Source organism: Arachis duranensis, chromosome 2, assembly GCF_000817695.3.
Source record: "Arachis duranensis cultivar V14167 chromosome 2, aradu.V14167.gnm2.J7QH, whole genome shotgun sequence".
Taxonomy (NCBI): Eukaryota; Viridiplantae; Streptophyta; class Magnoliopsida; order Fabales; family Fabaceae; genus Arachis; species Arachis duranensis.
Window position 1 is genome coordinate 1,056,409 of NC_029773.3, and position 24,524 is coordinate 1,080,932.

Consider the following 24,524-nt stretch of genomic DNA (forward strand, 5'->3'; position numbering starts at 1 on the left):
CTATGTAACTTGGTCACTGGTTCCTGAAGGAATCGTAGTCTTCTTTGAGAGGATTACTAGGAGGAAGCGTATCTTTAGAGAGCCTAGGAATAATATGGAAGTTGAATCTGTTCTAAAGGAATATAAAGATGCCATTTGTGCATTATCTCAACTTAAGTGATGGAATGGGTCGGTGTGTCGTCATGGTTGGACTGCAATATGCTAGTTCAATAAAATGGTTAAAGAAACGATTTGATTATTCAAAGAAGTAAATCAGTTTAAGCAAATAAATAGATCTCTATATACATGCCGATGAGTATCAACTACTAGACAAACATCCACATTGTACAAAATTAGAGTCCCCCAAAAGCATGTAACACGATCATGTTTCCCCACAAAAGCAAATAACTAACCACAAGGAGGGCTTAGTATGGCACATATATAAACCCTAATTAGTAATCAGGGAACAAAAATTCCCTGTTCTTTACTGCTATGAATGTTTCCTTTCCCACTTTCCTTCACGTCTGTTATCCCTTTCTCTTCGTTCACCAAGTTGCCTTGACTTGCTTCCCCTTGAACCATGCCTTTGGGAACCATATGCACTAGATTGGCCATCAAAAGCTGACACTAGTTCTGGATCTCCAATGCTGCCGGTATCCCCTGAATCCCGGCTTCCATCAGCATTTTCTTCGTATAAGCTACTGCTGTCATCCTGGCTATCACGAGATCGTAAGATGGTAGGCTGGATGGGAAATGACCGGGACCCGGAAACAACAATTGATGGTGAGCCTCCTATTGATGAACTCGTGGAGGGAATTTCCGGCTGTAAGCTCCCAGATCCAGCTCTGGTGCTGCCTTCGATAGCAGACCTTCCGTTTTCCCTCTCACGAAATCTTTCCCGGGGTCTACTGCAAGATCAAGACAAAACAAAATTTGAACCAATTTACCATGCAAATCCCAAAACAACAAAGATAATATCACTGGAGTGAAGATTGTGCTCTACTATGGACACCATCAACTTTGAACATACGAGAAACTATTTCAGGCAACAATTTTAGCACACAATTGAACTAAGATTTTGCCTCTACATGGTTTCCATTCTCTCCCTATCTCTTACATCCTTTTTCTCTCTAAAGCTTTTCCAAACCTAGATCTTTTCTTCCATCCACAACAATCAAACTCGAGCTTATGGGGACTAGGCGCTAAATCACTCAGAGCCAACAAGCATTGGCATGGACCTTCCTCTTTTATCTGTTTATTTATTTATCTATTTATTTATTTTTTACTCTTTTTTCCTTATGAGAATTAATTGTCTACCTCAAGTTTTGCAGTCTTTCATTTTTCATCATAATTTCCTTTTTTCCGCCAAGTATTCATGTGTGTGTATGCGCACGCATGTGTATCACTTAAAATATGAAAACCTAATGAACCTCAAGTATGACCATCCAAGGTAACATCAACATAAAAAAAAAAAAAAGTAAAAAGGACTACTGGAAAAATTGATCAATCAAATTTTAATGAGAAGTCCAGAAACCACATTGACCTCTAAACACTGTAGATCAGAACTTTATCCAAATTTGATCAATGTAAATATAAGAAAGAGGAGTAGAATCAGTCCTTAATGGTTAGACATACAACATTGTACCTATGCAACACAAAATAACGATTAACAAACCTTGAGCCACTAACTGCAACCAATTACATGGATTAAATGTTGTAGCATCGTATTACTTATTTATTTTTTCAATAAAAAGAAGAATATCATTAAGAAGGAAACAAGAATGATACAAGAAATTGGGAGCATAAGTGATCCACCTTTAGAAGAGCCAAAGGCAAACAAAAGAAAAGCCATCTATAAGTATTTAGCGCCATATTGTAACTTACATATAAAGATAGAGAAATCACTACTGAGTAACTTTCTTAGCGGGAAGCCTATAGTTTTCTTGGATTCCCTATTCCCTATTCAATTTATTGAACTATCGTCCATTTGATCTACTCTCTCGTTAACTATCTAATGTGTTCATTCCTACGACACAATATTCTGGATATTAAGCTTATTCTTGTTGGCTTTCATCATCCATTAATTTCCATATGATGTCTTTTCTGATTTTTTTTATTCTGTAAGAAAACCTAAAAAGAATGTAACTTGATATAATAGCTTACCTGCTGTGAGTGGAGGAAGGATAGTCCCGTCGAGATGTTCGAAGTCCTGATTCGGCTTGCTCTATTTCACGCTGGAGTTCTCTCTGCATACAATCGGAAGGTATTATTATTTTGAGGACCTGAACCAAACCACCATAACGATATTCTCGAAGCCTCAATCAAGAAAGTCTGACAAATGGACATGTCAATAAAATATAAAATAATGCATCCTCCTGGGAAATAGTTAGCAACAAGACAATACAACAAAGTCAAAATGGCACTGCAGGTGTAGGATACCAGCTTAAATTACACAAACAGAACCCGTCATGATTACTGAACTGATAACCCGGAAGTAAAATTATGAAGAAAATAATTCCTCAGAAGAAAATTGCTCCAACAAATGTATCACACACAAGAAGCACTGTAAAAATAGGTGTGCTTGATATCTGGAAGGCCTCTTCATCCATCAAAAAATCATAATTCCATAGTAATTTACAGGATAAACATGATCTCATGGCTAAGGCAGTTGCTAAGGAGCTGAACATTTGTTGAATTACCACATTTAAGCAAAAATGTGATAAACATGCAATTGTATATATGTCCTATATATAGTCTTCCATGATAGGTCCAACCACACAGATTGTCAGTTACTTTGTGAAGGAGAAGATTCAGTTTGTAGAATAGGTTGCTACAACTTTAGTGTTCTAATGACATATTGGAAAATATGTCTACTAAGATAGCATTTGGTAAGTGTTTTGAGACAGAGGAGCTAGAGACCTTGGGGACAAAAACTATTTTGAGAAGGGGCAGAACAAAAACTTAAAAATATCCATGTCTATGGACAAATTTCAAAAAGTAATTTATGTGCTTCTAAAATAGAGACACACAAAAGACATGTCTCCAGGAGGATTTTTAAACCAACTTATACCTTTGAAGAATGGACACGGTAGATGGTATCTATTGTCCCACTGTTTCTGCCCTTTTTGTCTCAAAACAGAAAACAAAGACTACCTAACTGCCTTAGAGATCAAAACCTGGATTACATACATGATTACACCTAAACTTAAGCATTACAAGGGGTAATGCTTGACTAACAGATTTAGTAAGACTTAATGGACAGGGCTAGTACATGAAGTAATGCTAACATAATTCAGGACGGAAAATCATGTTGATAAAGTGAAATTACTTGTGTGTTCCTCTCCTTCTCCATATCAAGATTGTGACGCAGTTCCCTTGTTTTAGCACGCTCTATTTCCAGCAACCTCTGTCTCTCTAGCTCTTTTTCCATTTCAGCTGCTCTCTCCCTGTTGAACATTTTCAAAAAGATCAGATTTCACTACCATCAAGAGCCAAAAGCAGTATAATTCTCAATAATGGGTAAGAACCTATCAAGTTCTTGAAGAAGTTCTGCCTCCCGTAGAGTTGCTTCTTCTAAATACTTTTGGCGGGCATGTCTTATAAGTAGTTTCTTTTGCCTACGAGCTAGAATATCTTCTTTGAGCTTGGACTTTTCTCTGGTAAAATCATAAGAATAGGTTTCCAAACACTTAGCCACAGAACTCACTAGCAAACACAGCCAAAGGAAGTAAATGCTGTTTTATTAACACGGTTTCTCCCATTTGCATTCTCTTTCTAGTGGAGTCCTATCATTGCTTCAGAAAAGAAACATATGATCACTATGGTAAAAAAATAAAGAATCTTATAATCACTTACAGGGAACGAATGCACTCTCTGATTTGCTGAAGCCGTGAAACATCCTTTTCCAAGGCTGTAAAATGATTAAATTTTGCAAAATCGACAACAGTAGCCGCAATGACAAAAAGTTACAGGGGAAGTTTAGTTTTGGTTACATGAACCTTTATACGCTGGAGTTAAAAGTACTTACCGGGTAGACTTTGAATCTGATTACCATCTTTGGCATCCTTAGTCTGTTTTGGTAGTGTATTTTCCTTCTGTATAATGTCTAGTTCAAGCTCCGCCTCCTCTACCTCCTAGAAAATGGTCAATTACATGTAACAGGTTGAAATTTTTAAAATAATAAATGGATTCAATTGACCATGCTTACCATATCATCTTGGTCAATTTTATTTGAAAATATATCAAAGTATGAGTGAACGGCTGTTAGGTTGGAAAGGACCTGTTCAAGTCAGCAAAGTTTAGAAGGTAACCATGGATCAGAAGTGAAAGTACGCAATGATATGCAAAATCTAACCATGTATCTAAATGACCATCCTTTAAAACTGTTGCCTAATGTAAGCAGTCATAAATTGCAATTTGCTAAATATTGCAAGGGCATGTGGGATTAGGACAGAATGATGCTGGTTTGACTTTAGCAACTTACCCTACTAAATAACTTAAAGTGACAGAATTTTTACTGATACCAACCACTAAATTAAAACTATCTGATATAGATTTTGAATGCAAACACTTCATGTGTCAATGAATACAAACGTGAACAAATAACTTATTTGTATAGATTTTGAATATATTATGCAAACGTAGATTTCAGTTTATTAAAAACATTACATTAAATTATTTTAAGATAGTTGCCAGAATTTGACTGAATTGCTTGAGAAAAGTCATTATCAGCACTAATAGTTTATACAGACAATGTACAAGGAGAATCCCTGTAAGACCCCATTATTAATCGAAAGAATAAACACAAAAGATAAAAAGGAATGTCTGGGAAAAGTTAGTAACCCCCAACAATATACCATCCAGTTTGTCAAAAGCAATTGTCATAAGGCAACACTCTAGGTCCATGCAGTACCCCAAAGTTTTGTTACTCAATATTGGCATCAGTCATGAAACAGACACATCAAACATATGGTGTATCTATAAAAGGAATGAATCTGGTTAAAATTTAGATTTTCATCAAAAGGATGACATGATGATTAATTGTTAACCTGGAGAATAGATTCACGGGTGTTCGCAAATTCTGGATCACAATACTTTGGAGAACTTGACGAAATTACTTCTTTCAGGGCCTAACATAAGGATAATTATGAAAATCAGCATGGGGTAAGAAAAACGTAAATATAAAATTTCTGCATTGATCAAGATACCATTTTGGCCTCATCTCCCTCGTCTCTAAATCTACACAGAACCTGACAAGTCCTTTTCTCTATGTCCCCAAGCTTGCCATCTAGAAAAAAATATAGGGCATAGAACTTATGGTTATAAGCAAGCATAAATTATCCAAATTACAATATGCCAATTCCACATGGTAAAGATTATTTAGCATAATAGAAAGGCTAAAGATCCATACCATGTTTTGTTGAGCCTAACTCCTCAATACTTCTCCATACATTTTCAGGAATTAAAGAAATATCTTCAACTGGTGAGTACAAGCAAGCACAAGCAATAAGTGCCAATGAAAGTTGTAGGACAGGACCATCATGCACTTGTTGCGTGTTATGCAAACAACAAATAGTATCTGCTGCCATAAGAAAAGATTGAAGCTTTTGACGCTCAGCAAATGGAATGTAATTTGAAAGAAGTGCCATTGCATGAACCCTTATTTGTAATGAGGAATCAGATGATGCCAGCACAACGACCTCATCCCATGTATTGGAAACCAGATGAGAGAGAACATGATCTGGAACAGATACAGAAACCTTATTTGGAACCAAGTCACTGCAAATTTTAGAATATATAACTGCTCTTTCTCCATTGGTGTACTGGCCAACAAGTTTTCCCAAATGTTTAATAGCTATAATTCGTTGCTCAGGCTCAGCATGGCCCAGCAATATACAGAATAGTTCTTTTAGAGGAAGTTCAGTTTCTTGACTGTAATAGATACCTCTCGCAATCAAAGAAGATAGCCATTTATCACTCTGCAATCGCCATGAGATTTTCGGGGCACTATAACACACTTTCTTGATTGCAGAGCAAATTGTGCCTATCACATTATCCAGGCAAAAGCCACTGGGAATTCCAAGTAGACAATCAACTATCAAGGAAGAAACTTCCCAGCAATGGTTTTCTTGGAGCATTAAGATCAATTCAGAAAGGCCTTCAAGACCTGTTGTCCAATGATGTGTGGACAGTTCAGATGATTTAACAGGGGAAGAATTTTCATAATCTTCAGTACTCTTAAACTTTTGAGAAACTGATGTCAAAGATTTTAAATAGACAACACACTCCGCTGCACTTATTGTCAGTTTTCTGGTTAGCTGATGATGAAGATTCCAGCAGCGCTCAATAGCTGGATTAAGCTCATTAATGAGACCCTCTATGTCTTTGGAAAAGCTCTCTAGATCATCAGAATGCAAATGGCACTGATCAACATCATCAATAGCATTATTCATTTCAATCTTATGAGCATCATTCTCAATTATAGTGTTACAGACATCACTAAGAAACCATGACTTTGGCTTTGAGTTATCATCAGAAATGTCCCCATCATTCGCATGGTGGAAAGGAGGCAGCTGAGGAGGAATAAGACCAAAGGCTTTTAATGTATTCACTAACAGGACTTTGCAGTTATCCATAACACATTGAAATGCACTTAGATAATCATAGAAAGAAGTGGTTGGCTCGATATCAGGAAAGTTTGCCCAATTTAATAAACACTGCAAAAAGTCTCTCTTGTAATGAATAGATAAGTCAGGAAAAATTGATGCCAAAATAAATATAGCCAGTGCTACATTGTACCCATTATCATCAGAATTTCCTTCTATCTCATTCTTCTGCTTAATTTTATCAAATAGAACATTGAAGCATAATTCCTCAAAGTTAAGACAGGAATCACCATCCGACAACCTTTCATCATGTGAGATCTTGGACAAAGAATATGAAATGATAGGCCTCAATATACGCAATACAGATTCAAGAAATGAAACGTCACAGTATGTAGAACTTGAGAGTGAAACCAACACTTGCACCAATTTAGGTGTCTCGGGAACCATGGCTTCCATGTGCTCAACTATAATAGACTCAAGTATATAGAGGATTATAGCTCTTGCATTCTTTGCATTATAGCCCTTTAAATTTTCATTACCAATTGAAGAAGCAAATGAAAATGGCCACGAGCACAACTCAGAAAACCAACACAGAACATCAGGCACAAGAGCAGAAGAAACAGATCTCAGTTGCAAACCAACAGCTTCCAAAATAGCTTCCCCAAAAGTTTCAAATTGCTTTTTCACACTAGGAAAGAACTTCCAGAGCTCAGGATAGATTGCGCGGAAAGAGTTGTCCTTACGGTTTTGATTACACTGTTCAAACTCTCTTTTAGCTGAAGAATCATGTTCACCCCTGGAATCTTCAAGTTTAACATCTTTATACTTTCCATCGACAACACTATCGACGACAGCAAGATCATCAGCAAAAATCGAAAGTAAGTGTGATAGCTGAGACAGATCTGATGCAAGGAACATTCTGTCCTTCATATACTGTTTTGCATTGCGAGATACTGCCATCCAACCCAAAAATCGAACCAAAGGGTATGGTGAACAAGAGAACTGAGAAATTCTCTGCATCCATGCAGAAAAGGGAATTAAGTTTCCAGACAGGCAATTATTCTGGATTTTTGTTATTAATTTTTCCTTGTCATCTCCACCACTTGAAGCAATTACAAGTTGTTGCAGCAGCAACCAACGTCGCTCTACCCCTTGTGTTCTTTCTTGTGCCAAATGCAAACTGCCTTCCTTTAGCTGCTGATGGAAACATGACACCATCTTGTTCAGGTCTTCAGCATATTTTAAAATGATATCTATCACATGCTCTGGAGGACAATATAGTTTGGTGCCAGAGTGCAAAAAATACAAAAGACTCTGCAGAAGAATCTCATGCATAGAGATTTGATCTCGCCGCAGTCGTTGGATTAGGAAGCTACATAGCAAAGCTTGGTTTTGTCGAACCAATGTAAGAGCATCAGCATATTGTATATCATGTGGAGACAGCTTGATAACCTGCTCATCAAATCCCTCAGTAAAATAAGGACAATCTTCACCATCAGATTTTGTTGAATGATATTTTCTATCTAATTCAGCAGCCTCAAGCAGTATTTGAAAAACAAGTTTATCTCTTTTTCCTTCTAAATTTGCTACTGTTTCCAAATTAGCTTTATTCGTTCCAGAAGCCTTATTTAACTGCTTAATATTGTGAAACTGCAATGTTTTCCTTGCATTGATGTTGAAAAGGTCCACAAGTTTCGAAGAGGCTCCTATAGACAACATGAAATAAGGATTTACATAGCATTCTGCAGCCAATAACAATGCATCAATTGCAGCATCATGGCTTTCAATAGTAATATCACTTCGAGAATGAAAATCTAAAGCCAAGCGTTTAAACTCAGAAGCACGAAGCTCACAATCATGGTAGTTCAAAAGTTGAAAATAATCTGCTTGCAAGTTTAAATAGTCAAAACCCCGACCATCATTCAAGAGAACATCAGTGGAGTGTTTTTCAACCATTTGACTTGATTCGGCGCTCATATCCCCAAAGTTTGCGACAGAATTATTTTGACTAGGAATGCTAGAAAACTTGGTCAAGGCAATATTCTGCAATTCTGGTGGGGCAAAAAGTAGATTGCGGTCTTCAATGGAATCAGATTTTCCTGCTGTTTCTGAAACATCTGATTTTCCATCAGATTCATCTTGCCCATTTGGCTTAGAGAAACCACTACTACCATTAAAAACAGATGAGAGTGGTGACAATACAGTTTCTGGTTCTGCTGGTTTGGAGGCAGACTTACAGAGGTCAACATCAGGTGGCAATGGCATGTGCGGTTCCAATATGGAGAGAAGCACACTACAAAAGGAAGTAAAAGAGTAACATAATATCAGAATTAATAGATCCTAACAAGTTTCTTCATCTTAAAATAAAAGTTTTATTCACCCCTAAACATTAACAACAATAGCCACACACAAAGTCAACTGCATTTTATGTGGCTGCCAAAGAATTTTGCTAAAATATAATTCATTCACAACGTGGTTGTTAGAACGGGAAGATCAACAACATACAATATGATTATATGAACAGAAAAACACCGCATTGAAAGAGTTGATAAATCCCTAAGCTACAGCACAAGAAAACCATGCATTACCTAGGAGCCACAGATCCGTGCCTCCACTCTGATTCCAAAGAAGGTAGTACAGCTGGCTTTCGTACTGCAATATGGATGATATTTAGAGCAATCATGCAGTTGTGTTCCTGTTTTTCTTGAAAGGAAGCTGGAAGATTCCCAAAAGCTATTTTGCTTTTCGATACAGCAATGGCAGGATCAAGAAAAGGCTCCAGCATCTCCACAAGAAAGAGGATTCTGTGTTTAACTTCCTGGAATTGGCACATGTAGGAGTAAATATTAACAAACCTCATCCACCTTCTTCAAACATCATTCTTGACAAAAAATATCATCACTCCAAATAAAAACCTAGAACTAGTAAATATTACCTCATAAAATATCAATTCCAACTTTTTTTTTTTCGAAAAAAAAAGAAAGAAAGAATAAAAACAGAAAAGAGATACATTGACAAAGGGAAAGAACAATGGAGAGGGTGAGAGAGGTGGCGGCAGCGGTGACAGCAAGGAGGAGGCGGCAACAAATCGATATGGACCAAAACTAACTGCCTGGATGAGCTATAAACAACAAGTGAGCTGACACATGATTATATGTCCAGGTTACCAGTGAGTTATTTCAGCTCGCTCTAACATCCTCCCTGAACGTTAGGGATCTCACATTGAATTCTGGGAGTCCTATGCATAGAAATTCGCTTTATCTGAACCTCAGCATGTCTGTAATGCATTTCTTCTTAGAATAGTTATATTTTTTTACTTCTTAGCATAGTTCTAATTTTGTGTGTCCAAGAATCCCTTTTTTTTTTCCCTCGATGGAGTTATCACTATAAACATATAGAATATTCAAACATACAGAATATTCTGATTTTGGATCCCATCACAGCCACCTTGACACAGTTTATATGGATTCCCTTGATTTTGTCACTTAGCAGAGTACTTTTGAGAAATATTTGTATAGATTTTAAACTTGAGTTACTCTTCTTTCACATGATAGTACTTTTCCTAGATAAACCATTGTGAAAATCCAAGGTATTTATTTGAATATAGGTGCTTAACTAATGCCAATGACATTTTTTAGTGGTCAGGCCAATTAAGGCACTTTATCCTGATGTGTCCAATGTACCATGCTTGCACATATTGTGTACTTCACTTGTTATTACATAATTGTCCAAATAGTCGTTCCAAATAGTCGTTTCTATACAACACTCCCTCTGTGTGTGAAATGTCTTGAGCACAGTGCAACAACTTCATCACTATTCATAGGCCTCCAAGTTCTAGCTTAAACTTCAAGGTTAGTTAGTATGGCACTGAAACGTCTTGATACAATGTACCAACAATAATGGAAAGGGAAGCAACAATTTTAATTCTCATTTATAGTGAAGTACCTTATACTTCCCCAAAATGTCATCCATGTGCCCGGACAGAGCAAGCAAGATATACTTCAAGGCAGCACGAGCACGAACAAGTGAATTGTGGGCATCCTGAAAAACATGCTAATCTTAGCTAGAGACCATAACATTAAGCTTAGCAAAGAACAGTTATCACCAGAAAAAATGGGAGTATGGAACGAACTTTCAGGCACAGCAACTTAATTCATTCAACAAATGCATTGCACAAGATGCCAAAGCAAAACTACCTAAAGGTAGTTTGAATGTCATAATGCAAGAAATAACGATCAGCACCCAAGAAGAACATGATGTATTGAAGATTGACAAACAAACCTGTATTACACCCAAAAGATCCTCCATCAGCTCCAAAGCAAGATCAACCTATGCAAAGCAATCCCATAGATAAGGAAACAAACAATATTTAATACCAACACTTAAATCTTGGCATATGTCCATAACACAGAATACAAAATCGAACATTTACTCCACAAGAATTTCCTACATATATTTATATATACTATTAAGTTAGAAATTCATTCAAATAGCAGAAAATTCCTTTTAAAAAAAATCTAATATGTATATATATGCTAATGCTAAGGGGTGAGACTAGCATTCCCCAAACATATAAGTCCATCTTTTTAACAATAACTGGTACCCCAACTACTTCCACTAACACATTGGTTCCAATTGTCCAATTCATCCTCATCATTGCAACGTTAAGCTTCCTTGTTTATCTTTATCATCCGGCATCCAGTCTCATACAACTAGGTAATAAAAAACTAAAAATTCAAAAATCAGTGTTGACCTTTGACTTTAACACACCCTCCTCTTTTATCCAGAATCAGTACCGGTTGTGTAAGGGAGCATGTGAAGTTACAAAGCCTACATCATAAAATCACTTTTCTTTGTTTAAAAAGAAAGGGAAAAAGAAATGCAAGCATCACCCTCACCGGAGGAGGAAGTGAAGACGGAGAGATGGAGAACTAGAAGAAGATGAGGATGAGGCAATGGCGGTGGAAATTGGAGCTGTAATGGTGGTGGGTTTGTGGGTAAGGGGAAAATGATGATGATGGCCACAACAGTAAGGGGTGACAGTGGTGGAGTGGGGTTAAGGTTTGTGGTGTTGTTGATAACGATGATAATGATGGTGATGATATTGGTGGTGGTCAGTGAGGGGTGATGGTAGTGGGTGGGGAGGGGCAATGGCAGGGTGAAATGGTGGCAGTGAGAGTGAGTGAAGAGCAATGGCAATGGGGTGGTGGCAGTGGGATGGGTTGAGGCAAATGGTGGTGAGGTGGGGGTGATGGCAATGATAATAGAGAGAGAAAGTGAGGGTAGATTAGTAATTTCATAAAAAAGCTAACAGTTAACTGAGTAAGTTAACCCTTGACTAAACATTTGATAATTTTGACAGAATATATCTTTTAGGGTCCTTTTGTCAAACTTGAATCTTTTAGGGATCAAAATAGCTATTTACTATTTAGGTAATATAAAGCCTATATGAAAATCAGCAATTAAGTGAAAGAAACCAACCCTAAAACTCAATCAAAGAGTAGCATAGATAGCGCAATACAATAAAATCCCAACCTCCTAACTCCCTAACTCCAAACAAAAGCATTAGATAAAACATAGAAATTTGAACATGATACGGAGCGAGCATAGATAAAACATAAAACCAGGTTTGGTATTTATGGGTGGCGGTGACTGGTGAACTTTTAATAAGATGAGGATGATTATGATAACAAATAATGATAATGACAAGTACATATAAAAACAAAACAAGGAACATAACATCCCTAGAGTATTTCTTAAATCATATGGAATCAGGTTGAACCTACCTTCGCAATCACCTGAGTCATCCATGGTGCTAGCACACCAGAGCACAAATCAATCAGCACACATGCAGCCCTAGCCTACAAAATAGTTTATTTGAAGTAAGTGGCTAACCCAGAAGAGAGTAGGTGTACAATTTATTACAGAATACTTCTATTCTATCTACTTTATAATTAATTATAGCAAACTATAGTAAATGAGGATTAAACTTTAGACCACTTGGTCATAGATGCAACGTATACGATATAATGAACTATCAAAATAATCAAAATAAATGAATAAAATAATAAAATAGATGACTTGTCTCCTGAAAGTTTAAACTGTTGGAAAGAAATACACGACTCATTCAATATATAAGAACATTATTAATGTATTTATTCTTTTAATAATAGAAACATCAATCCAACCTCTGATAAACTTTCTACACCAGCCTAGAGGAAAATAATAGCAAGAATGACAGAAGATGTGATCCACATAGCTAGAGTGACTGAAGATGTGATCCAATCAAGCAGAAGACCACAGAATATAGATGATTCAAGAACAAAATTAACCATTAAGAAATAGCAGTTGACGTACATGAGATGGTGAATATGAAGAGAGATAACCAGCACATGCATGAAGAAGTGGTCGATATGCATCTGATGTTGCTGTAGCAACAATCTGCATACATGGCCCACATCAGGAGAACAAAGTCTAAGAAAATCATCAAAAATAGATTTTAAAAAGAACATGTATAAAACATCCAGAAAATAGAATCAATAAAAAGGGATGGAATCCTCTCAATTTTTTTTCACTTGATAGGATAAAGTGTGATCTCTCACCATTAATTTTATAAGTGGGACCAAGAGAAAACATGAAAGAGAAATCATTGAAGGGTTAGAGATCACACTTTACTCTCTCAATTGAAAAAAAAATTGAGAAGATCCATTCCCCAATAAAAAAGCTTTTTAAGCATAACCTGGGATAAGGCCTGTTGTACAATAGGCTGCTTCCATAGCGAAAAAGTCTCATCAACAATTTCAAAAGGATTGCTCACCAATGGGCGCAGAGCTATCAAGGAGAAATAAAATGATGAGAAATTAGCACATCATTTTTTACTAGGGTAGCATTCCATTTCAAAAGTCTTCGTTATTTCAATGACCCAAAATGGCTTCATTATGCTGTAAACCTGATTTTAACCACAACATCAACTCATTATTAACACTCAACCTGGAAGCAGAGCTTGTACAAGTGGCAGCACAGCCCAAAAGTCTGAAGCTCTCTCTGCCAGCTTGCTGCAAAGGACAGGCTGCAAACAACAATGTATCAAACAGGGTGCAAAATAAAAAGAAATTTGAGAAAAAGATAGGCTCAAGGAATGATATATCATTTTACTGTAACAAACCTGTGACGCACAAGAAAATAAAACATTTAAGATTCCTTCTTCCAGTGCTGCAATATCCAATATATTAAGATAACTGCAATCCCAAGGCTCATCTGGCATCCGGAACTCCTCACCGAAGAGGCTTGAATAGTCAAATAAGGTGAAAGAACTCGACAGTTCAAGTTTTGATTTTTCTTCCGAAATAGATAATATATCATTTTGAGGGTTAGATACATTTTGATCGGTATCAGGGTTTATGAACTTCTGCATAATTCTAGCTGCCTGAAACAAGAGAAATAATATACCCAGAAATAAAAATGAAAATGAACATTTGGAATGGATTGAGCAGGGGAAAAAAAGGAGGATAAATTCACAAGTCAATGTAAAACAAGAATTTATTCAGGCAAGTACATGACTAATACCGTTCTACAAACACATCCAAGATCAGAATCTTTATATGCCTTCCTCAGTAGCACAAAAATTGCATCTGGCCTAAAAACTATGGCTCGATGCGCAGACAAGATAAGAGGTGATGTACTTCGTGATCTCCTAGGCTGCATTGAAAAAAAACAGTAGAGGAGTGAGAAACGTCATACAAGTGTAACCCTCAATAATTAAGAATAAGTAGATGGAGGGAAAATAATATAAAGGTTTTGCTCATGATTATCCTTGAGAAAAGTAGAATGTTTTATATAAAAGGAAATGTTTTAAGTTTCAAATCCATTGAATACATCAAACACTTCAAAAATTTTCCACTTTTGTCTCCTTAACAAATGCCCTTAGGAACTCACTAGCAAATCCCATAATTAAAGAGGCCATTTTGTAATGAAGTTTTCAATTGTTTTTCTCTTTTAAGCTCTACTTTTGGTTAAGGAGATTTCCTTATCTTCTTTTTTGGATTAAAAAAATATTATTTTAATCAAAGAATTATTTTGGTTGAGGTCTTGAGGTGAATTACTTTTTTGGTTGCATTATTCAAAACCATGGAAAAAAAGATGATGTAAAACCATATGATTCAAGTTGGTTGGTCAAAATGGAGGAGTGTTTTGAGCTACAAATAAAATACCTTTAAAACACACCGCCATTAGACCAGCTATGTTGTTTGGAACAGAATGTTGGATGGTAAATGGAGAACATGAACATAAGCTTGGTGTGGCCGAAATGAGGATACTTAGATGAATGAATGACTATATAGGAATAGATAGAATTAGGAAAGAGGACGTGCGAGAAAGTCAGAGTGGCACCTATGTTGAAAAGATGATGGAATCCTGTCTCATGTGGTTTGAACATGTTGAGAGAAGACTACCAGAGCATGTAACGAGGGTAGATTAGAGTGAAGATACACCAAAGGTTAGAAGCAGAGGGAAAAGTAAGACTTTGAATGAGAAGATCTAGAGACATCTAACCATACATCATACCTTACAAGACCGAATAGCATCATTGATCCGTGTAGCCAACCCCACCTAGTGGGATAAGGCTCTGTTGTTCTTGTTAATTAAAAAATAAATATTGGGAGAAAGCATGTTACAAGAGATTGTGAAACTTCTTCACAAAGATAAAAATAAAAGACAGTGAAAACCTAATGGACTAGATCCTGTAATAAATAATGAGAAATTGAGAATCTCATTAAATGTCAACTAAAGTAACATTCTGTGTTGTTATTTGGTGGAAAAAAAGAGGCACTGTTTTTTCTATTTCCTCTTCGTTTATTGGTGTTGAATCCTAAAGAAGAATATCTTATCTAATGCTCCAAACACATTGTTTCACTTCTCTAATGAAGATGTCTTTTCTTATTAAGAAAATAAATAAAGAAATATTGAACCCTGGATCGTAGTGAGATTAAGGGATCAGGCAGTATATTCATGAATATGAATTTTAAAGTTGAAACAGACAAACTCATCCCATGAAAGCCAAGAACAGCGCATACAGAGTGGCAGAAAAAGACAAAAATACAATTGAAAAGCAAAAGTTTGCTAATAAAGGCAAGTGGACAAGATATCAGACAAATGATTCTAGAAGCTACCTCAAAGTTAGAGGAAACAGTTAAAGCCGTCGAGGGTTGACTACTTTTGGAGATATCAAGATCTGTGATATTTCCTGAAGGCTTTGAAGAAGTCCTGCAATTACAGAATAATCAATATGGATACAGATGCATTTGAGATTTATACTTCAGGAGATACAGTTTTAGAAGTGATAGAGTGTATATTAGTACAGATTAGGTATGTACAATAAAACCACATCAAAATTCTTACAAATTGAGTGCATGTTAATTTAAGCCAGAAGCACCAAAATGAGCAAAATAGCTGGCATTTTCCCAGCAGGTAGGGTGGGCTATACAACAATTTGTACCATTGGATTCTCTATAAGACTAACATATAACAACACTTCGTTTCCAAAATTTCGAATATGACATTAGTCAAGAAAACCCAACCAAGACAAGGAACTATAAACAAATAAAACCAGTACCAAACAAAACTTGCACTGGCAACAAACAAGAAAAAGCAATCTAACCGTTCATTCACCACATGAAGAATGGGATAAAGAGGACCCGCAAGCATGGATATAAAGCGTAGGCTAGACTCTGGACTATCTGGAAAGGTTGTAAGGTCTGCCTGAAGTTCATAAACATTGCACAATCAATACTTAAGAAGGATAGGGAAAAAATGGAATTGTGATAAAATCATGAAAGAAGAATCCCGAATTTCACCTCTAGTTGTGGAAGAAATACAAGTAACCGACTCGTCAAGTCTCGCAATAACTACAAAACTATGAAGCATCAGAAATAGAAACAAATAATAATAATAATAATAATAATAATAATAATAATAATAGACAAAATAAATTACACAATAACCATATTTATGGAACCAAAAATTCAATCAACCTGGAGATGCATGTCATGAGGATCCTGTTTGTGTGATATAATATGTGGTAACAAGTAATTAACAACTGGTTGAAACTCGGGCTCAAGACCAACCACAGAAACTCCAATCAGCTGCAAGAGATAGATTGTTAAAAACAAGTTTAGTAACGCCAAATGACAATCATTTGAAATTTAAACCTTCTTTTTTATAGAAAAGCATTTCGTTAAGATGAGAAGAAGGATGATACAAATTGGGGATAAGGGTTCCCCTATACAAAACAAAAGGTTTATCTATAAACATAGCTTTTTTTTTCCAATCTCTCAACATGTCTGAGAGGGAAAGTCCCCTATAGAGATAAGCTTACAAACACTTATAATATAATAAGTGTAAGAATACGAACCTAAAATGCTTAATAAATCATTAATTCGCCTCAGAAGCTCAAAAAGTAACTGAAGAAACAATTTGTGTGTTTGAAAAAAGGAAAGAGTCTAAAACTTAGTCTAGATGTATTGTATAACAAGGGCTGAGCTTTGCATTACTTTTCTATGAATCATTTTCTTTTTCCCAAAAAGATAAGGTACTTTCATATATGCAATAAGGAAGTACACAAGGTCATAAAAGACCAACAGTAACAAAGAAGTGGGCATTCCCAATACATTAGAAACAAGGAACAAATAAAGATTTCTAGAGAGATTGCTGAAAAAAAAAAAAAAGATAAGTTAGTAGAACTTTAGAGCTCCTTCTCTGCCTCGTTAATTTTATGTGAATCTGCTTGCATTTTAGTTTATCTTCCTGATATAACACATTATGCCTTGTACTGTGCGTTACCCTCTTTCAAAAATATAGAGGAAGGGGAAGGTTCAATTAACATCTGCATAATGCATTGACATATTTCCACCACCTTATAATTTTCATCGATATAACAACTGACTCAAAGTTATCTAACGTCTTGATCATTTATGTTAGCATTTCGATAAATTGAACAAAAATATGCAATAAAGAAGCTCTTTGAGGCCAAATGTCTCTTATTTATTTATGTCTGTCTAAAATCCCCATATAGCTTCACTTTCTCTCCCTTTTCAGAACAATGGAGAAATTTATGCAGAACTTTCTTTTGTGAAAGGTACATAGTTGTAGAAGAGACCACCTTGTTAGTTGGGAGGTATTTGTGAACCATGAAAGCAAAGGGACTTGGGCTTTGCTGATTTGGAGTCCACGAACAAAGCATTGACAACTAAGGGCTTTAGCATTTTCTCCACAACCTACACCGTAATGTCATCAAGTCAACTGGGCTTGCATCTGAATGGGTGGAACACCAATTGTGCAAGTTAATCATATTAGTGCCTTGAAATTTATTTATCAGGATTTATTGTCGTTCCGTTCTATATTCTCCTCACATTTGAGAAGGGTTCCCACATTACGTTTTCGGAAGATATTTGAATTGGTATTATTTTGTTTTGAGGCAGTTCCACAGCTTTTTTCCTATCCTCTATAAATAATGCCACCTATTTAATGCATTTCTTTCCCTCTACCCTTCACTTTCAATTTTACCAACTCAAGAACCTGAACTTTTGATTCCTTAGTGTTTTTTGTTGTAAATCTTGTTTTTCATTTATTGACTTCGCCTCCAAATAGACAAAAACTTCCAATTGCATAACTCCCTCCACCATTATCTCTGATTTTGTTAAGGAAATAATGATAATATGAAGCTTAGGTTACCAACAAAAGTGGCATAGAGAAATCAACTGCACCACGCAAACAAGATATCCTCACATATCGACATGGAATATAGTTTGTAGGGTAGATCATGTCACGTCTAGGTGCTTCACAACGTGGTCGAACTTTCTGAAACGTCTCTGGCTGGCAAGCAAATATAATCAGTAATATAATCAGTAAGGATTACATAATGACACTTTTCATCTTGGAAAACAATAGTTAAATCATAAGTCACATAGGTAATTCAAATATTGAACAAACACAAGTGCATCTCTCTCCAAATGAGGGTAAGTTTCCAATTATCATTGTCTAAGAATTTTCCACTAACCTTGTAACGCAATCCAACTGCAATTTCCCACTCAAGTACAGACTTGTTGTAAATCCGTATGTGTGACAATAGGCAAGGCTCCTGCAACATGAGCATACAAATACCACTTAGAGATGTGAAGAGATGCACAATGATAAATTTGTACAACAACTTTAATCCCACACGAAAAGATTTATCTAGCATTTTGACACCAATTCGAAAGGAATCAACACGAAACATCCTATTCACAACACTCGATCTTTAAATTGATTAATGCTCAAACCATGCTACATGACCAGAATTTCTCCTGCCAGAAGAAGTTGGCAATCTTTTGCGGTTGGAGGAAATCATGGGTTAACAAATCTAAAGAGTTCAAATCATAGTCTGCCACATAATTCTGGCAAATTTTAAACCTAACAAGTATTTTTTTTCCTATTTTTGAAGCATGAAAACCTCAATACAAGGCCAAACCCAAGTACTTGTTCATCACCAATTTATCATTCTTGAAACAAAACTACCAATCACAAAACCAACAAGAGGGTAAACTAAGCTGAGCGATGTTACACTTAAAGAAATCCAAACCTAAGTACTAAGTAGTGACTAAGCATCCATGAAGACTTAAAAATAAAAACCCTGGAAATAGAAGGAAGAAGAGAATGAAATGTACGGACATCGAGTTCGAGAAGAATCCACTCCTTGGTGTTGGTGGCGGTGGACCAGTGAGTGCGGAGGTCGGTGTCGAGAACGTGAAGTGCCTTCTGAGAAGGGGACTCCCTGGACATGGCTTTCACCTTGTACGGAAGAGCCTTCACTCGAGGCTCCAACTCCACCTCCATCTCTCTAATCTCTTTCTTTCTTCTTCCTTCTTCCTTCCTAGCTAGTAACTACCAACCTAATACCTCATCCATCTCAACCAAGCTTCATTCAACTTTTTACTCACCTGATTTAGGGATGGGCAATTTGGTTATTTCATGTAAAACATTTACTTCATTCTTAAAATTGCCCAACTATGTTGGCTAATTTTTTTTGTTATGGAAGTAGAAGTGGTGATATAGTTTAACATTGTAATTTTTTGTGTTTTTTAAATTTGTAGAAGTATACAAATCGGAGGTCGATTCTGTATCTCAAAATTTTTAATTTTTTTAAACACAAATCAGATGGTCCAATTTGTGTATCTCTCACAAATCGAACGGTCCGATTTTTGTACCTCTACAAATCGGAAAGTCCGATTTGTGTACTCCAAATTTTTTTAATTTTTTCAACACAAATCAGACGGTCGAGTACATAAATCGAACGGTCTGATTTGTATACTTTAAAAATCGGTCGGTCCGATTTATATTCCGTGTATTAAATCATTTCACATTTTAGAAAAATATCACAGTTGATCACAATTTAGAAAAATACCATTGTTAATCCAATATTAAAAATAAAAAGTGAATTATGTTTCCCCACCCATCCATGATTATTTTTAAAAAAACACTATCGATTTGATTAAATTTTAATTTTGTTCTGACTTTTGTTAAAAAATTTTAGACAATTTATTCCATTCTATATTTAGGATTTATTTGGGTGATCTTTTAAAAAAATATATTTTTTAAGTTATCTTTCTTAAGAGATTTTATATAAAAAAAAATAAAAGTAATTTCTTGTTTGAATATTTCATGCAAAATGATCTTTTTATTTATTAATTATGTTTTTGTATAATTATATAAAAGTACTTTTTGTTTATTTATTACGTAAAAAATATCTTTTTAAAAGAAAAAAAATCTTTTAAAAAAAGATATAAATTATAATTTTTCAAAAAAAGATATTTTTATTTTTCTAATGCTTTTACTTTTACTACTAAAAATTTACCAAACACGATAAAAAAATAAAAAAAGATATTTTTTATTGAAAAAAAATCTTTTTTTATCAACTTAATGACGTCAAAACAAATATTTATTCTATTAGTTATTTTATAAAATTAGTAATCTACTTACCTCCAGCTATTGTTAATCATCTTTAATTCTATTTAGAACTTTTAATTCTTGAACCACCAATTGAGATAGAGTTAGAGTGTTTTGTTATGATGCTTTGAATTGGGGACCAAATTAAGAGAATGATTTCTCCCACTTTTCACATCATGCTCTAAAAATTTTGTTTTTTTAGATTTAACTATTTTACATGAGTGAGGGAGACAATAAAATATATAACCCTTAGACTTTTCTGCATAATCTATAAAATAAGCACTTATTTTTCTTGGGTCCAACTTTCTTTTTTGTGGATTATAAACCAAACTTCAGAAGGACAATCTCAAATGCGTATATGATTTAAACTAGGTTTTCAACATTTTCATAGTTTTAATGGCATTTTAGTAACTGTCTTAGTTGGAAACTCCATTTAATATATACACGGTTGTCTTAAAAGCTTCACTCCACAAAAATAAAAGAAGATTGGAGTTGTTAAATATACTCCTCACCATATCCAGCAAAGTCTAATTCTTCTTTTATCTACATCATTTTGATCTAGTGTGTCAAGTATGGTGTATTATGCCACAATACCATACTTTTGAAGATACTTTACAAATGGACTAAATGTTTATCCATATCCAGTATCTTTTGTAGAATTCTCCACCTCTATCTAATCTCACAATCTTAATTTGCTTTTTATATTACTTCTCTACTTCAGCTTTAGAGTTTGTTTGGATGAGCTTTTAAAAAAAAGATTTTTTTTCGAGTTATCTTTTTTTAAAAAAATCTTATAAAAAAGTAAAAGTAATTTTATATTTGGGTATTTCATGCAAAAAGATCTTTTTATCTATCAATTATATTTGGGTATAACGATATAAAAGTACTTTTTTATTTATTTATTACATGAAAAACATCTTTTTTAAGGAAAAAAAGATCTTTAAAAAAAAGAAGTAAATAGAGATACATAAAGATCTTCAAAGTCTTATTTATTATAAAGCATATAGAGATACATTTATCTTGAATAATCATTAATAAAAAAGATAAAATATTTCTGAGAGAAAAAAACAAATAGGTCCCTAACCTTTTGTCCCGCAGACATTTTCGTCCCTGAACATTTGAAAATACTTTTAAATCCCTGACCTTCACAAATCTTGGACGGATTAGTCCCTCTGTCCATAACCTCCGTCAGACCCAACGGAATAGTCTGACGTGGCTGCCGTTCTGATGACATGGCATGACGGGTTGACACGTGGACTACTGACTGGAAGGGTACTTTCAAAAATTGGACAAATAAGTTATGTACCTAAAAACAACGTAGTTTTTAGAACCTGGAGCCTTGCTTATTCCTTTCTTCTTCATCTGTCATCTGATTGAAAAGCCTACAACCTTCGTTGATCAAGCCAGAATGGTAGCAAGCTGTGAAAATGGTAAAAAATATGACCTCACTAGACCTCGTGCCAGATTCAATCAACTCTGCAAATTATTTCAATGCTTCTTGACTTCTTGTCCATGTCCATTTATTGCATTCTGCACCATCTCTATACATCTCATCTGATTTGGCTTCCATCAATGTATTCATGGACCCATCTGCAATAATCAAGAAGCACAAGACTGACATCGTGTTCAAAACCTGATGCCTGCATTTCATAAAACATGTCAAGTGATTCATTCAGATTTCGAAAATTGGCATTGCACCAATCCACCTATCATACTAGTATAAGAAACAATGTCCTTCTTAGACATTTCATCAAACACTTGCCTTGCATCATCAACAGACTCACATTTCATATACATATCCATCACACCGACCCAGTTTCACACAAGCCCCGAGTATGCTAACAATAGTTGCCATATTAGGCTCAACATTCATTCTCAAAAACAATGCAATGGCTTCTTCAAACAACCCATCCTTTACATACCCAAATATCAAACCAGTCTAACTGTTTAAGACACCACATCTCTCATAGGCATTTTATCAAACGCCTTGCAAGCACTATACTTTTTTCAAGTTGCTTCAAGCTCCAATCAAATTACTTTAAGTAATTGCAAGGGTAATGAACCTCAGTGACACCATTACTGATAGATAAGTCACTGGAAACAAGGGCAGAGATCAATAATTGTGCATGGATTTACTTAAAGGATCTCAAATAAAATTTGATCATATATTTTTAGGTACAGGAATTTATTTGTCCAATTTTTTAAAGTATCTTTTCAGTCAGCAGTCCACGTGTCAACCCATCATGTCACGTCATCAGAATGACAGCCACGTAAGACTATTCCGTTGGGTTTGACGGAGGCAATTGGACGGAGGGACTCATCCGTCCAAAATTTGTGAAGGTTGGAAATTTAAAAGTATTTTCAAATGTTCAGGGACGAAAATGTTCTCGAAGCAAAAAGTCAGGGACCTATTTGTCATTTTCTCTATTTCTGACCACTTGAGGACATATTCGAACAACATATGTCATTGTGAATTATTTTTAATATGCCAAAACTTCTTTTAGCACATTTTTAAGACTTTTTTGTTTGTTTTTTCTTAATGCAATCCACACAATTATCAAAATCAGTAAAATTTATAAATTCAAGAACCACATCACTTACTAATTTTTTCATTCTCTCAATAGAGATGTGTCCCAACCTATGGTACCATAACATAAAAGATTTTTTATTCATAACACTACCATGTACAATCATTAAACTTGATGAAATATTTTTAATTAAATAAACTTTGAATAAACCACCAACTAAATTATTACGTCCAATAATATTTGAATTTTTAATAATATCAACAGCATCATCATAAAAATTTATAGATAATATTTGTTTTACAAGTTTAGATAAAAAAAAAGGTCAAATTTTTAAAAAAAAATTGAAATATAAAAAATCCTTTCCAAATATAAAATACAATAGTATTTAATATAAGCCTAAATGTTCTAACAGCTTCCACACGTGAATGCATCCAATTGCCCACATAAATGCTCAAATCACTTTTTGTCGATTTTCTTCTTATGAAATTCTGCATAATATTTGAAATATGAATTTTAGGACCAAAATCAATCCACCAAGTGTTATAACACATTTCAACAAAATTAAATTCAAAACACACTGAAAGAATGAGATCATAAAGATTAGTACCTTTCTTATCAAGTCAAACTATAAATTTTGGATACTCTTTTTTTATATGTCTTTTTCTTTTTTCTTTTTTTTTGAAAAAGATACGCCATGCATCTTCTTTTTTCATAGAATGAGATGTAATACTCTTTCCTTTCTTTTTATGAGCTTGCTTTTTACTAGCCGCATTTGTCACCATAAAATACAGGATTTACCAAGTTCTTGAACTAGTTTTTCTTCCTCTTGCATATACACCCTCAATAATTCATTAATAAATCACTTTTGTTTATGTGTATTATAAGAAATCTTGAATGGTTCGTATTGAATAGGAAGAGAATTCAGAATAAGATGCACGAAAAATGAGTCAGAGATATCAACCTCTAAAATTTTCAGTTGTGCTGTTATGTCTCTCAATCTCATGATATGCTCACGCACACTGCTTACACCGGTAAATCTCGTGGATGACAATTTTTTCATTAGAGTGCTTACAAGTGCCTTACTAAAAGACTCAAATTGTTCATCAATAGTCTTCATATAATCATTGACATTCTCGTATTTAGGAATTGAACCACGAATACTAGTTGAGATAGAGACTTAATGAACATCATATTAAACCTTATCTTTTTACTCTTTATAGTTGCCACCACTTAACAAATGAACTTTAAATACAGTTTCAGATATTGTTACTATTGTAACTAATAAATTATACTAACATTACTCAACTTTAAATAGGCATATTAAAATAAATATAAATCATAGTATCATTAAAATCTACTTATGGACAAAAATTTTAATACATATAATATTCACTATATTGACTAAAGTGTTAAAACTAAAAATTAAAATATTACT

The 24,524-nt window shown here is 34.8% G+C and overlaps 2 protein-coding genes across 3 annotated transcripts; both read right to left on the minus strand.

Moving 5' to 3' along the window:
* Positions 1-205: 205 nt before the first annotated feature.
* On the minus strand, positions 206-18,331 carry LOC107472671 (uncharacterized). Of its 2 annotated transcripts, none has more exons than XM_016092175.3 (24): positions 17,740-18,331; positions 16,613-16,723; positions 16,436-16,486; positions 16,240-16,340; positions 15,752-15,845; positions 14,151-14,282; positions 13,750-14,010; positions 13,575-13,653; positions 13,324-13,415; positions 12,942-13,025; positions 12,371-12,445; positions 10,866-10,913; positions 10,530-10,625; positions 9,173-9,402; positions 5,390-8,877; positions 5,187-5,266; positions 5,028-5,108; positions 4,187-4,258; positions 4,007-4,112; positions 3,835-3,889; positions 3,507-3,635; positions 3,308-3,425; positions 2,143-2,225; positions 206-884 (listed from the first exon to the last, which is right to left on the minus strand). In XM_016092175.3, exons 1-24 carry the CDS (start codon positions 17,818-17,820, stop codon positions 470-472), a joined length of 6,162 nt encoding a protein of 2,053 aa, XP_015947661.1. In that variant the 5' UTR covers positions 17,821-18,331; the 3' UTR covers positions 206-469. The 2 variants fall into 2 exon arrangements, with proteins under 2 accessions (XP_015947661.1, XP_052112600.1); XM_052256640.1 differs by having other exon boundaries at positions 206-887; positions 17,740-18,329.
* LOC127744793 (uncharacterized) lies at positions 18,303-19,535 on the minus strand. The gene is made up of 3 exons (XM_052257197.1): positions 19,287-19,535; positions 18,637-18,717; positions 18,303-18,452 (listed from the first exon to the last, which is right to left on the minus strand). The coding sequence occupies exons 1-3, from the start codon at positions 19,449-19,451 to the stop codon at positions 18,303-18,305; spliced, it is 396 nt and encodes a 131-aa protein (XP_052113157.1). The 5' UTR covers positions 19,452-19,535.
* Between the last annotated feature and the right edge of the window lie 4,989 nt (positions 19,536-24,524).